This window comes from Pyxicephalus adspersus, chromosome 6, assembly GCF_032062135.1.
Source record: "Pyxicephalus adspersus chromosome 6, UCB_Pads_2.0, whole genome shotgun sequence".
NCBI lineage: Eukaryota > Metazoa > Chordata > Amphibia > Anura > Pyxicephalidae > Pyxicephalus > Pyxicephalus adspersus.
In genome coordinates this window covers 26,218,022-26,232,475 of record NC_092863.1, presented here as the reverse complement: position 1 = coordinate 26,232,475, position 14,454 = coordinate 26,218,022, and the positions used below count along the sequence as shown (strand labels likewise).

Here is a 14,454-nt window from a genome sequence, read left to right as displayed (position 1 = left end):
GAAAATAAGACCTAGTGTGTTTTTGGAAGCCCAAAAAAATATAAGACAGTGTCTTATTTTCGGGGAAACACGGTACATGTTCTTCTCTCCTCTGGACTATTGTAACATCCTCCTGTCTGGTATTCCACTAACCCGACTCTCTCCTCTACAGTCCAATATGAAAACTGCAGCCCCACCCACCCATCCATCTTTCCCACTGCTCTTCTGCTGCATCCCTTTTGTAGTTCTCTTCATTGGCTTTCATTTCACCTTAGAATCAAATTCAAGCTCCTGTGCTTTGCATTTAAATCCCTCCACAGTTCTGGTCCCACTTACCTCCAATGACCTAATACTGACTTCCTTACTCATAACCTCATCAAAGATGTGACTCCGGGACTTTTCTAGAGCTGGCCCAACTCTCTGAAATGGCCTTCCTTGTCCTATTTGGCTTGCTCCTACTTTCTGCCCATTTAAAAGAGCACTCAATACCCATTTTTTCAAACATGGCTTCTGTCCTTCTGTCTTTTGAAACTGTCACTACTTTCCACCACTGCATATCTCCCATCCTATTGTGTTACTTCCTCCACCTATATTGTAAGCTGTTTGGGACAGGGTCCTCTCCTTCTGTGTCATTGTCTGTCTGTATTCTTTTGTCATTTGCAACACCTATTTAATGTACAGTATTATATGTGAAGACATCTATGCATCAGCGGTCCATAGAGGACCGCTCAAGGCTGAAAAGTAAGAAAACCCAGATGTTTGTGTGTAGAAGGGTAAGAGCCTCTTTCTGGGTATCTGTGCAAAATCTCCCAATTGTGGACAAAAGACAACAATACCAGGTATATATGAGGCCTGACCCTTCTCCACCTTTGGGGGGCTATTATCAGTGTTTTTTGGAGGGGAGATTTGTACTCTTGTCCTGATTACACATAAAGTAAAGGGAAGATTTCCTCAGAATCCCAATGAAGTTTGGAAGTGTTTTTGATAATCCAAACCTTCAAAAAAAAAAAGGTAAAAGGAAACCTAGAGACAGTGATAATTGGACCCACCAAACAAACTTATGTTCTCCGTTTAGACCTTAAAGAGCAGAAGTGGAAATATAAGAGCAAAAACTATTTGTCTGATTTCAGTAGTAATGAATTTTCAGAATAGGGGCAATACAGTAAAGTATGATATTGGGTTATGCAGTCAATATTTAAACACTACAAATAGCAGGGAGATGTATGGATAGTGTACAGGTTGTCTAGAAGGTATAATGCACAATCACACATAAAATATATGCCACAGTTTCACAGGCCTTGTGAAGAAATACCTCTGGCGGTTTCTTTCCCACACCAATTGATTTATCATTTTGCTTGCAAGCAGACTTTGCGTGTTAGGGTAAGAACACACTCACTTTTCTTTTGAAACTTTTGTTGCGGACCAAAACCAGTTGACTTGAATACCATTTTCTGTGGTCTGAATGAAGCCAGCAACGTGGAAAAATCTTGCCATTCAAGGCTGTCTGAATGTACATTTCAGCCACACGGTAAGCTGCATTGGTAGGCAGTGGACTGCTAAATATAACCATTTTTCACAGCAGAGAGTTAGACAAGTGATTAGCATAATTTGCACAGAGTAGGCTATACATATGGTAATGTTAAATGTGTAAATGCCAGCTGCGGTGTAAAATTTATGTCAGGGGTCCACAGGGCTGTGCAAAAGTATTGTTACCGCTGCAGGTCAAAGCTTCCTTTGCCTACACTATTTTTTTTCACTGGTGAATGCAACGGCAAAATAGAAAAGCAAAAACAGCAGATAGGGCACCGACTGATCAGCAGAACTACATGAAAAAAGGAGATTTTTCTGTCTACTAAATGCTCCTCTAATTTGTTGTTATATTTTTAAATGACCAGAGCCTACACTTGTACACTTGTGTACCATGAGGTCCATCTATTAGGAATTTAGGTCGCAACTCATTGAATTTTATCTTTCATCACTTTATGTATTTAGGTCAGTCAAACATGATGGCGGCTGCTGCTCCTTGCCGTTTGCTTTTATATATAAAGGCCTGCATTAAGGCTGATGAGCATGTTTCCTTATCTTAACTGGTTCCCAGAGCAGGATGCAGTTAGTCAGACATGATGGAATAAATGCAATAGCTTGTCAGGGATGTGATTTTGTGGCTGTAGGACTGAATCTGGAACCTGAGTCAAAAAAGTCACTTTGTGGTTTTCATGTATAACTTGCTCTAGCTGCTCCCCAGGCTTCTGCAGACTTTTAAACCACAGAATTTGTGTACATGTGTGTTTTCACATAAAAGCAAACCTATACACAATGGAGGCCACATTAAAAGGTAGACAGGTCGCGTTTCTTTGTTAAGAAAAATTGTATATTCATTTCAAATCCATTTTATTTTTTTTCCAGTAGTGGTAGTGTTGATTGACAGAATATAGTTCACACCACTCTGACCTTGTGATGAAACTTCCTCACGGCCGCAGGGGGTCCTTATGAATCAAGCCTTAATCCAGCTAATCCTGATCTCAACAAAAGTCATGAAAGTGGCCCACAGTGCTGTGTGTTTCAGTGCACAGATGCAGAGAAGGCGTGGGGCTGGGTAAAAATCCGTGCAGTATGATACTGAGGAGCCTGTGTGAAGCTGGGGGCTTCTTTTGTGTTTTGCCCCTTGTGGCCTCAAGTGGGTAGCCAATGAAAGGATAGCTGGCTGCATAATAAGTGTTCCGAGCCATGAAGTGATGTCAGCCCTACACAACAGAAGATAACAAGTGGGGTTAACATTATGCAATTTCCACAGTGAAAGAGCATTGAATTTCTTCAAGGTAATTTTTTTTCCTAATACTTTACTGATGTAATTCCATGCCTAATCATGGCACCTGTTGCAAGCTATGGGCTTTAATCAAAACATTGCTTGTTTAATGTACATGAACTGGTGTGAATAAATAAACTTCTTTCACGTTGAGCTCCTTGTTTGTGCACTTTCTGTGTACATTTCTGAATGGGCCTTTTAGGTATCTACGTATCTTAGGTAGTTAGCATGACGGATCCACTGTTTTGTTTAAAAGCTGGTTGGCATGTAAGAAATATGGAGATGGGGAGGTGTATGACAGTCAGCAGTTTCATGCTGGGAGAGTGCTGACCTGACCTGATTGTCTCTTCACTGCAAGGATTTTCAATAGGATTCCTTTTAGGTAACAACAGATGGCATAACAGGCATCTGACTAGGAATCCTGAATAGGAATGGGGAGACTTGTGTTTTACTGTATTTTCATCCCTTGTATTTTCATTTCCTCTGGTCTGGGTGGTCTGCATTCATGTTCTTTCAATGTTCTGGCCACCGATTCCAAATCAGTTACATACTAGATTTCTTTAAGGAGAAATCCTCTTTTAAGTTCTAAACTAAAACACTTCCCCTCTCTTTGTTGCCTGTTCAACCTTAAAAGAAAATGAAGCCCTCTACACAGAAGCCTAACAATGTAGAAAGGAACCCCCCAAGAATGCAACACACTGTAGTACATAGACATTGTTGACTTAAAAGAAATGTAATCAGTTGGGATTTGTAGTAATCTAAATGTCAACTTTCGATTTGTTATGACAAGTTATCCTCTACAGTTGTCTTACAGCATGGTACTGAGCTGATTCTAACAAGCAAATAATACCTGTGAATAACGGCACACACAGCTAGACATGAGTTAATGTGAACCCATGCCTACTAGGAACACCAAAAATAAATACAAGCATTAAAGCAATCTATCATTACCTCTCTGGCTATAGGTATTTTGGAGAAAATATTTTACAGCAGTCAAGGTCTCTTCCTTGAGTATTTTACAATGACGCAATTAAGTAATGTAAATCGAAGGATTACCATCTATGCAGACTTCCTGGACATCAAGAATGGGATTATATTATTAGAACACAATAGTTGCAAAACTTTCACACCCCCCTTTATTGGTATCCTTTTTGGCATCCTTTTTGGCAACCTCATGCTTCTTATAAAAGCCAAAGAAAATACCTAAATGAGCACATTAGGAAGAATGGAAAAAAAACAAACATAATTTTCACATCTAGGGAAAGGTGTATCTCAAAATCCAATCGTGCTACCTTTTTTTTTTTCTTCTTCTTCTTTGGACCACTATGGTGTAGGCTATTGAATGGGTGGCCTAAAGTTCCCTATTGACATCTTTGAGCAGGTTTGCTCAGAAAAAGTAGAAAATTACCAAATAAGCCTTACAACAGTTTTGCTGACTAAAACTGCCTTTGTGCACACACAGGTTATGGTTGTAGAAGCACACCCAGCACTTTTCTGGCTTCAGCTCATATGCAATCTGTCAATGTAGTGCTCCCTACTACTACCCTAGTGGTGGAGTGAATGGTTCCTGTATTTCTGCCACTATGCAACGATTCTTTAAATGCTTCTCTGTCTACTGAGCCGTTCAGCCTAATACACTCTGCGAGGCCCAAAATTAGAGGGAACAGTTTGCATGAGTTAGTAACATGTGCCAGGAATCCTTTTGTGATGCCTCAAGCCTTAGAATAAAAATTGTGGCGCTAATGAGAACTGGGAGTGCATGCTTGAGATGATGATCAGCTAGCTATGCATTTTGGTGCTTTTTCTGGTTTCCACATAAACTAAAACAAAAGTGATTTGCTCTTTCCACAGGCCTCCCCACCTATAGATGTACAAACAGTTAAAGCTGGCTGTCAAAATTGCTAGAAACCACATAACGTATTTAGGGGTACAATTCACCTGACTTGCATCTGATATGTATAAGTTGAATCATAAGCCCCACTCCACTCTTTGATAAAATTAAAGCTGAACTACATGGCTGGAAGAATTTGCCATTATCTTTAATAGGGTGTTGCCATTTGCTTAAAATGATCATTTTTGCAAGGCTGCTTTATCCACTACAAACATTGCCATTTCTTCTCCGTCACTCGGATGTTTGTAAAATTCATGCAGCTTTTTTTTGTTTTGTTTTTTCTTTTTATGGCAAGGAAAAACTCTGAGAATAGTGAGATCCAATTTGACCCGTCCAAAACAGGTCCAAATTTTCTAGATTTGCCTGTCTTATTGGTCTTGCGTGTCTAATTTGGCGTGTCCATGCGTCATGTTAAGGATTGGTGGCATGTTACGGCTCATTACACTGTTTTTAAGATGAAGTCACTATTGGTATCCCCTATGATCTCTGTTCAAATATACCTTTAAGAGATACGTTGATAGCATGGCGTGAAATTAAAAAATTACATAAATGTCAGATACATTTTACCTCACTGACTCCCATATGTACTACTCCAAGCTTTCCCCAAAGTCAGCAGTTTGCAGCATTTTCCCTATGGGAAAAATGTGGAATAACTTCTTTAGCTCATCTATTAAATGACCAGGATAAATTGTTGTCATTCCTGATATTAAGAGTCAAATATGCTCTTCCTTCTTACCATTTTTTGTACTATTTGCAACTGAAACATACATTTTTTTGAATTATCTGATTCCATTCCTAATGTGGATATTGAATTTGTTGGGTACTCCTTCTTCCAAACATTCCATTTCAGATCTCTATCCTCCTATTGATGGAAGATACTGCAGATGGTGGTCCACAGTTATCTTTTATACATGATGGATACCAAGACACCCTGGATCTACTAGAAGATAGTTGGGCTCTGTTTAGGAATTTGATTGTTAGTAAAATATGGAGAGAACTACAATACAGAATCATACATAGAGCTTATTATGCTTTTGACATGAAGACTAAATCTTCACCTATGCACGAGCGCTTAATTGCATGCCCAAAATGTTCTCTTCCTTTGACCCCTTTGGAACATGCTTTGAGGGATTGTCCAAAAATAAATGCCTTCTGGACATTTGTTTTTTTTGCTTATCCCAAATATGACAGGTCATATTGTTCCCGTTACCCTTCTGACTGCTCTTTTTCATAAACACCCAGACATTGAGCAGGTTCAGGGTGGTTATGCTCTGTCATCGATAGCTAAACTTGGACAACTATGTTTATTAGCAGCTAAGAAATGTATTTTAAAAATTTGGCTAGAGTCAGGCCCTCCAACACTTTTTCAGCTTCTACATTACCTCCACGCATTAATGATGATAGATGAGACGGAGGCTACCCAGCACCGTGACACTCGCCCACAAAAATTGTTTGGTACATGGATGCAATATTTACAATATACTTTGACCCTGGAACAAATGAACGAAATATTTGAGCTTTTCTGACATACTGTATGGTATGATACTGAAGTCTTAGGCTCACCGAACAATTAGGAAATTAAACTAGTATTTTAATATTATTTTTTTACGAAGTCCTATAGTCATCCATCGTTTATTGGTAAAGAAAATAGTTGAGCAGCAGCTTCATCATTCATTGGATGTAATGACTATATTTCATTTTTGTCAAATATTTTTATTAATAATACTGGAATATGTTTACTTGCTGATTGAACATTTAAGGAGTTCCATTTTTTTCTTGGGATAATATATACATTAAAAGAAATGTGCACATTTAGCACACTTTTTCTTTTCTGCTCCCCTACCTAGTATTTTCAGTAGATGTTATTTATACATGCCTAAGCAGTCTAGAAATCTCCACTATGTGACCCCTGTTGCTGTACAACAACTGGCCGAAATCTTCAGAATTTATTTGATTTTGTCCTCCTTCACTCAACAGCCACAATTATCATTCGTGGCAAGACACGTGACCCCCAAAAAATACACCTACCTTTAATCCTGCAGGGAAGTCCGATCCATCCGGAGGTGTCCTGCATTGGGTCCCGCGTCATCCCAGAGCTGGCGCTCCGGGCGCCGCCATCTTCGTCTCTTCTTCCGGTTCTTCATCCTATGTCACTCAACCCAGGCACGAGATTGGGTGACGTAGGATGAAAAAAACATTTTTTTTCTTTGTGCGAAAAGGCTTCTTCTGCACATGCCGGAGACGCTCAAGAATGCACAGAAGGAGCACCTCCCGGGATGCCTGATGTAGGTATCCCAGGAGGCTTTGGGCTTCCATTTATTCTCGATCGCCTAGGCAGTTGAGAATAAGGGGGTGCCCTCCCCCTTTTTTTTTTTAAACAACATAATTTCTACTCTACATAAAGGTTGTCAACCCTTTTATGTAAAGTGAAATTTCTGAGTTTAGGTTCGCTAAAGATGATTTTGTTTCTCCATATGAAAGTCTTATATGGACATCTTAGACTGGGGAGAGGGTTGAATTAAGATTCAAGCTTTATTAGAGTAATTTCTTTTACAGTTATTAACTTTGTATGGTGGCTTGTACAATAATCCCAAGTACATTTCATTAAGAAACCAGCAGCATTGACTGTGACTTTCAACCTTTAAACATATTTGGTGTTCATTTATTTGCTTGGTAAAATCTTAATTATCTTGTTTTCTTTTTGCATAGTTCTTACCTTTCTGATTTAGCAAACTTTTCACATTTTACTAGTTGTTGTGGGTGATTTTTACATATATGGATTCTCTATGAGCCTTGAGTATCCGTGAGTGAACTTACTACACATTAACCCTTCTCGGACAACTGTGAGCCAAACACCCACCCCAAAAGACAACCTGAGTGGTTGCCATGTGGAAATAATTTTAGTAAGGATACACAACTACATAAGGTCCTATGTGTTTGTTGAGAACCATAACCTGATAAAACAACATACCCTTCCTTGGCCAAAGTACAGGAGTACACAGATCATTGCTCTAAAGTTCTTGTTTCAGAATCTGATATTCTGTTTGTTTCCTGGATGACAAGAAAAACTTTTCACACATTTGTTTAGCAGCTGGGTATATACTACATAGTGCTCCCCTACAACACTTGCTCAGGATTCATTTGTAGAAACCAAAGGTAACCTGAACTCTTTTTTTGTTTGGCAGTTGGTGGACGAGTGAGTCGTGAGCTGAATTATACCCGGCAGAAAATTGGAGAAGAAGCCATGTTCAATCCACAACTCATGATTCAGACTCCGCTAGAGAATGGTTCTAATGTCCTAACAATGGAAGCTCTAAAACAACACCTTCACTCAGCACTTGAAGCCACCAAAGTGCAAATCTTCATGTATAACAAGTAAATGTCAACTCTTCAGATATTTTCTATACAATGTAACCTAAAGTTAATCAAACTTGTTTGATTTTGCAAAACTAACAAGACAATCATTGTTTAGGAGTGGAGAATTGAATGTAAGCTTGTTTTGCTTAATATACACATTTATTAGGGGGTAGGTAAAGGTCAGTATCTGATACTATGCACACTAAGTCCTCCTTGCAATGGCTGCAGCAGAAGCTGGAAACCCCAGGAGGGATAGATGAGTCTCAGGGAATTTACTGTATCTAACACCAAAACTTTTTTCATTCGTTCCATAAATTGAAACACAACAGCAAGTTACAAATCTCTCCAAAATGAAGGATAGACGTAACCGTAGATTTGTAATTGGTAGATTGATTGTCCCTCTGTTGCTGCCATCCTAATGGTTAGTAAATCTACCCATTGCATGTACAGAGCAAAAAGGAAGCCCATGAGATGAGAGAAGAAGAGTATCTACTTTTACAAGTAAAAGTTAATTTTGGTATAAAGATATCGTGATAATATGTGATTTAGTGTGAGATAGTGACTACAGGTAACCTTTTATGCATTTGTTTTATGCATTAACTTCATTTATGTCTGTTTGTGTTAGGTTTACTTAAAATCTAAGTAAAAAAAGATGAACAGGGTACATTTTGTATTCCAGCCTTTTTATAAATATTTTTTATAGCTTTTTAGGGATTAAGGATACACAATTTCATACAAATTCATTGTACAATAACCTAACTTGAGATCCAAACTAAAACAACGTACATCATACAATGAGTGAAACACAATACTTGTACAGTGGATTAATAACACAATCAAATACAGTAACCTTTAATAATACACTTTGAGCAGGGACATCTTTAATACAAAGAATAATTTGTCAGTTATCAGTAATAATTTGGTTGATCAGTTATTATCCAAATTAGCATTGGAATCAGAAGAGGGTTCCAATAATTATTAACATAAAACTGGAAGATCAATATCTAGAAGACGGTAGGCATACCATGCGGTCTGTTCAAATGTGGAAACTTCTACTCTGGTGTTTAGTAGAAGTAAAGCAATGTGAGATTCCAAAACCTCAGAAAACCTAATAACTCACGTCTACTTGGCTAAGCAGGTTTCAATCCACTCTATCTGGAAAACAAACCAAAGTTTTTCCAGAAACAATGAAAGTAGGAGGGATTTGGTGTAATCCAATTTTACGGGATGGTTTTCTTTGCCACCAGTGAATTTAGAAGTCTACAACATCCCTTGGTAATTCTGGTACTTTGGAGTTTCAGTTCCCCAGAAATTGTAATTCAGGTGTTAGAGGAAGATAATTCAGCAAATTTCACAGGGCATATACTACCACAACCTTTCAAAAATATTGGATCTTTGGGCAGTTCCACAGCATATGATATAAATCTGCCTCTATAGCACTGCATTTTAGACATTGTGAAGAGGAACTGAGGCCCATCTGATAGGAACACATAGTTGAAATTTATGCATAGTGAAAAAGTTTTAGTGTCATCTCTTTGTACATTGAGGAGGACATCAAGCCTTTTTAATTTGCTTAAATGAGCTTTCCTTTGTTTAGAAGAGGTTTCCATAAACATTGGATAGCCATTAAATGACATGTTCTAGTACTGAGGATCATAGAGAAATAATTGCTCCACTAACCATATAGACTTAGTAGGCTAAATTCCCATTTTTTGTCATGATGTACTGAAAGGTAAAAGAAGTCTATGGGTGATTCTTCTTTGCTAAAGCTAATAAAAACTGAAATTTATGTAACTAGGGAAACAATTCTCTTAAGAAGACTTGACTTAAAATGTAAAAAAAATGAGGGATCCCAAGAGTGCCTAAACTGTGTTAAGAGAATTATCCTGAAAGTGCACTTATTTGTTAGCACTGGCAGATGCTGATTTGTATGCACAAACATTGCTTTACATGTCTTACTCATGACTCTGGACGTTCAGTATGTAATATATATAAACGAATTAAAAGCTTTTTTTTTTTTTTTTTTTTTTTTAAACAGGATTTTTATTCTTCTTTTTTCTGTTGTTTTATAGGCCTTGGAAACTAGAAAAATTGTGCTTTAAATCTGGAGAACTTATCACAGAAACTGGCTTTATGAACCAGGTAAATAATGAGAATGTATCTTTATTTTTCAATCTTACTTTGTGGGTGTTAAATGGATGTTGGATCGTTCAGGATACTAATTAAAAACACATTATTGAATGCTTTCGTCCTCAGATCATAGAATCACTTTACCCTTGTTTAGTCATCACACCTTTGGACTGCTTTTGGGAAGGAGCAAAACTTCAGTCTGGAATGGCATATCTACCGTAAGCAATCAACTTTTATTGTAATAGACGGATTTGTTTAGAATTTATTAGAAAATTTGGAATATTATACAGAGTACGCTGTCGTTTTTAAGATGTGGGACTGGAGTTCTTGTATTCTTTCTTCTGTGTCACACTTGCTGGGAGTGTTGTGTACACTGTGCTTAGGAATACACGCATAAAGCCCAGATCATTTAGGGCACGGACACTAGATGTTTTTTTTTTTTTTTTTTTTTTTTATTTCATTTGTTTATTGAAAAAAACAAATGCCATTTTCATTCCCATCTTGGATTTTACAGTTGAGTAATTTTTTATATTTCATAGTCTTGATGAGGCATGAGCAGGCATTTCTTGGTAAGTATGCAAGAGTTTGAGTAATTGTTCATGTCTCGGTTTGCTTGTCTCTGAAAATAAGCAATTTGCAATGGTCATCTCATGGCCTACGATGTACAGTCCCGAAGGAGAACGTGGAGCGCTTTCACTTTTTGTAGCTGAAAGATTTGAAATAATGACTTAGGCCTGGTTGGGCAAATACAGTTTGGCATAGATGAAAAAATGAAGCAGCCAAAAACCCTTTGTCACATGCCTGACTAAAGCCTAAAATGTGCCAGTCTGTTGGAGCAGCAATAGCCTATGCTGTAGAATGGATTGCCAAATCATCAGGCTTTGTAGCTTTAAAACAGAAAAAATTGTCTTCTTGGCCTAACTGTACTGTTTTGTTTTTTTTTATTACTTTTTCACAAATATAAAATTGTCATCATTAGTTCTGTTCTTTACCTCCCACTCTGCCTCTTTCTTTTCATTCTTTCTGAGCAGCCAGACCAGAGAACAGATTTTATGTTGTCATTTTTGGCTGCCTTTGATTTCTTTTTAGAGGTAAACCCACTTTGCAATGGACAAACTTTGACCCTATGGGCTTGCTGGAGGAGTTGAAGAGAGATAAGTTCCAAGTTGACAGCTGGGAAGAAATGCTAAATAAGGCTGATGTTGGTCACGGCTACATGGACCGCCCCTGTCTTAACCCATTAGATTCAGATTGTCCGCCTACAGCACCCAACAAAAATTCAACCAAAGTGAGTTCAAACATCAGCTACTAGTATAAGTGACATGATACAGAAACATTGTTATATTATTTAATGTTAATGGTTAGTAGCAAAATATAGGGCTATTACTTGGTGGAAAAATAGGGATGAATTACCATGGGTTGTCTTACATATTTAAGTGATGGATGTTTCAACTCCATTGCCACCCCTCTTCTGTGGGGTTGACTTGCCTAAGAAATAGAGATTGTTTGCTTTAAAAAGTAAAGGTTTCTTAAGGTTTAGTAGGTAAAGATATATTTACCTCAATTATCCAGTCATGTCTGACCAAAACTTCTGATTTTGGGGGTGGGGTTGTGTGTTTCTCATTTGGCAGAGATGTATTTCAGTATTCAAATTGAAGTTTAAGGTAAATGAGCATTCACTCTGTAAACACTGAATTATTTTTGCTGAATAAAGTAACCCCACTGTGTGCAGTGATTGAGTTCAGGCAGTTGATTGAAAGCAAGTGACACACCTCAAGTGACGTCTAGTACCCTGACTCTCCAGTTAAAAGTGGTTGTCTCAGAAAAAAAAACATTAAAATAATAATAAACCTCTTACAAAAAAAGCTTTCCCAGTTAGAATGATCAAATACAAAATAAATCGGATTATTGCATATTCTGTTTAAGGTTGTTTTTTTTAATGTTGCAAGTTATCAGGAGAAAAAAATTAAGTGATCCGAGCATAGCTTATTTTCAGGTATTTTGTCTGAAGGAGATGATCTCTATGACATTATTCACAAAAAAAAACGATGTACTCTGCACTACTTTCTTTTTGTACTTTATTTTTTCCTGGAGCTTACAGGGAAGACAGTGCTCAAATAGATTTACTTAATGAAGTTACTTTAATTTTAAACACTTCATCTAGGTGACTTTGAAATGGTTTATTCCATGTTAATTTGGTTTGTAGGTTTAAACCCTTAACACCACTCTAAAAAAAAAAAAAAAAAAAAAAAAAAAACCCTTCCTTTCAGCCCCTAGATGTTGCCCTGGTCTTAAGCGGTGGATGTTATGGTCTTTCAAGAAAATACATGCACTGGCAAGAGGAACTGATTATTGGTGGCACTGTTAAGAATGCTAGTGGAAAACTTATCAGGTAAGAGCCTGTGCTTCTTTCTTTCACCATGGAAGATACAAACCAAGTTAATTTACTAATCCAGTGCAAGGAGCAACAATTATTATTGTTATTAAATAGGATTTATATAGCACCAAGATATTACCCAGCACTGTACATTGAATAGGGGTTGCAAATGATAGATACAGACAGTGACACAGGAGGAGGAAAGGACCCTGCCCCGAAAAGCTTACAATCTAGGACAGTGGTCACCAATTTTTTCGGTTTTGCGGACCACTAAAATTACCGGCTCCTGACTCAAAAGGGGAGAGAGCTCCCCCATAGTGGCGCCATGATGACATAACCCCACTCACTTCCCATAGCAGATTTAAGCCTGCGATGGGAGAGTGGGTGGGTTGTGTCTCTGGACACATCGGGCCCACTTCCCTGAGCCTGGAATTTGTATGGGGTATGTAGTCTGCAGCTCTGACCAGTGCGTCTCACCCTGACCCGCAGACCACCTGTTGGCGACCATTGATCTAGGAGGTGGGGGAAGTATCACACAACAGTAGGGAACAATTAGGCAAATACATGCTATCATTGTATGAACCACTATTTAAAGTTTTGTTTTAAATGTGTTTTTCATAAAAACATTTTTCCAGCCATCTCAACAGACATACAAGCCAGGTAGGCCAGACAAAAAAGTCTAATACTAAAGGATAATGAACATGAACCCTCCTGTTAAACATATAACAGTTTTATGATATTCTGCATCAGAGCAGTGTTTCATGAAAGCAAAGCACCGGCCTTGTGTTTAAAGGCATCAGATTTTTTTGTACTTCTAGTACCCAAGAGGTGATGCTGTAAAAGTTGCATAATCTATATTCCCTTTTTTCTTTTTCTTTTTTAATCTCTTTAAAAAAAAAAGGCATCACATCCAAACCTTGTGAACAGGACTGCTGTTGTTTTTTTGCTCATTTTTTGATCTAACTGCATAGAAACATGCAGCATTTGCTGTTATAATCAGTAAGAAGCATGTATCTAAATTGGCTTTCATGAATACACAATTACATGAATGATGTGATTGCATAGTTAACGAAGGAGAAGAGAGACTTGCACAGGTCTGTTTAAACTATAATCACCATTTGTGTACATCCCGGATTCCTGCAGAGTGTCTGATACAGCTTTTTAGTGAAGCCAAATATTTAGCGATTGCAGGCAGTTTTCTAGGCATGGCAGAGCAAAGGAAGGCTTGTTTTCTAAGATGTGTGACACTGACCTTTTTATTTTTCCTTTACAACTCTTCTGTGTTTAATTTTATATTTTTGTAAAACATACGTAATTTAGAAGGCTGAATATTTGATTTATATAATTTCCTAATATATCATGGCTGTATATAAAGGAAACCTGGATACAATAGTGACCCTTTTTATGTACATTTTGTTGCAATTTATTAAATCCTACAGTGCCCAGGCTTTACAGACAATGTTTCAGTTAATGACTCCCAAGCAAATGTATGAGCACTTCAAGGGTAATGAAGAAGTTCACAACATAAATTGGAATGAGGATAAAGCTGCAGCTATTTTGGAGGCCTGGCAGAGGACATATGTTCAAGTAAGGATAAGATTTTATGTAAACAGAGGAACTACAGAACAAGAACTAAACAGTAATACTTATGTATTTTATTACCTCTGCATTCTTTTGTTTATTTCAATACACATTTCTTTGTATGGTGTATCAGGATTTTTTAGGTGCTTATTACAAACAATCAGAAAAACAATTAAAGGTAAAAAAGATACATTTATTATATATCACTTTAAAAACATATCACAAAGCTTGCATTGATACATATATCATATTTTCAAGTCTTTGACGCGTTTCACCCGTAGGCTACCTCAGAAGGACACAGTGTTTTAAGCTCATCAAGGTGTGTGTGTGTGT

At 37.6% G+C, this 14,454-nt stretch overlaps 1 protein-coding gene across 6 annotated transcripts in view; it reads left to right on the top strand.

Annotated features, from left to right (window-relative positions):
• PTCH1 (patched 1) overlaps nt 1-14,454 on the top strand; it is an 80,151-nt gene that overhangs the window by 22,141 nt on the left and 43,556 nt on the right. For 3 of the 6 annotated variants that reach the window (XR_011921338.1, XM_072414979.1, XM_072414981.1), the window contains exons 3-8: nt 7,862-8,051; nt 10,106-10,175; nt 10,290-10,381; nt 11,253-11,451; nt 12,434-12,555; nt 13,980-14,127. Coding sequence is in view for 3 of the 6 variants with exons in the window: in XM_072414979.1 (XP_072271080.1) it covers nt 7,862-8,051; nt 10,106-10,175; nt 10,290-10,381; nt 11,253-11,451; nt 12,434-12,555; nt 13,980-14,127 (821 nt within the window). In the remaining 3 variants the exon portion in view is untranslated. The other 3 variants (XR_011921339.1, XR_011921340.1, XM_072414982.1) reach the window with 2 other exon arrangements.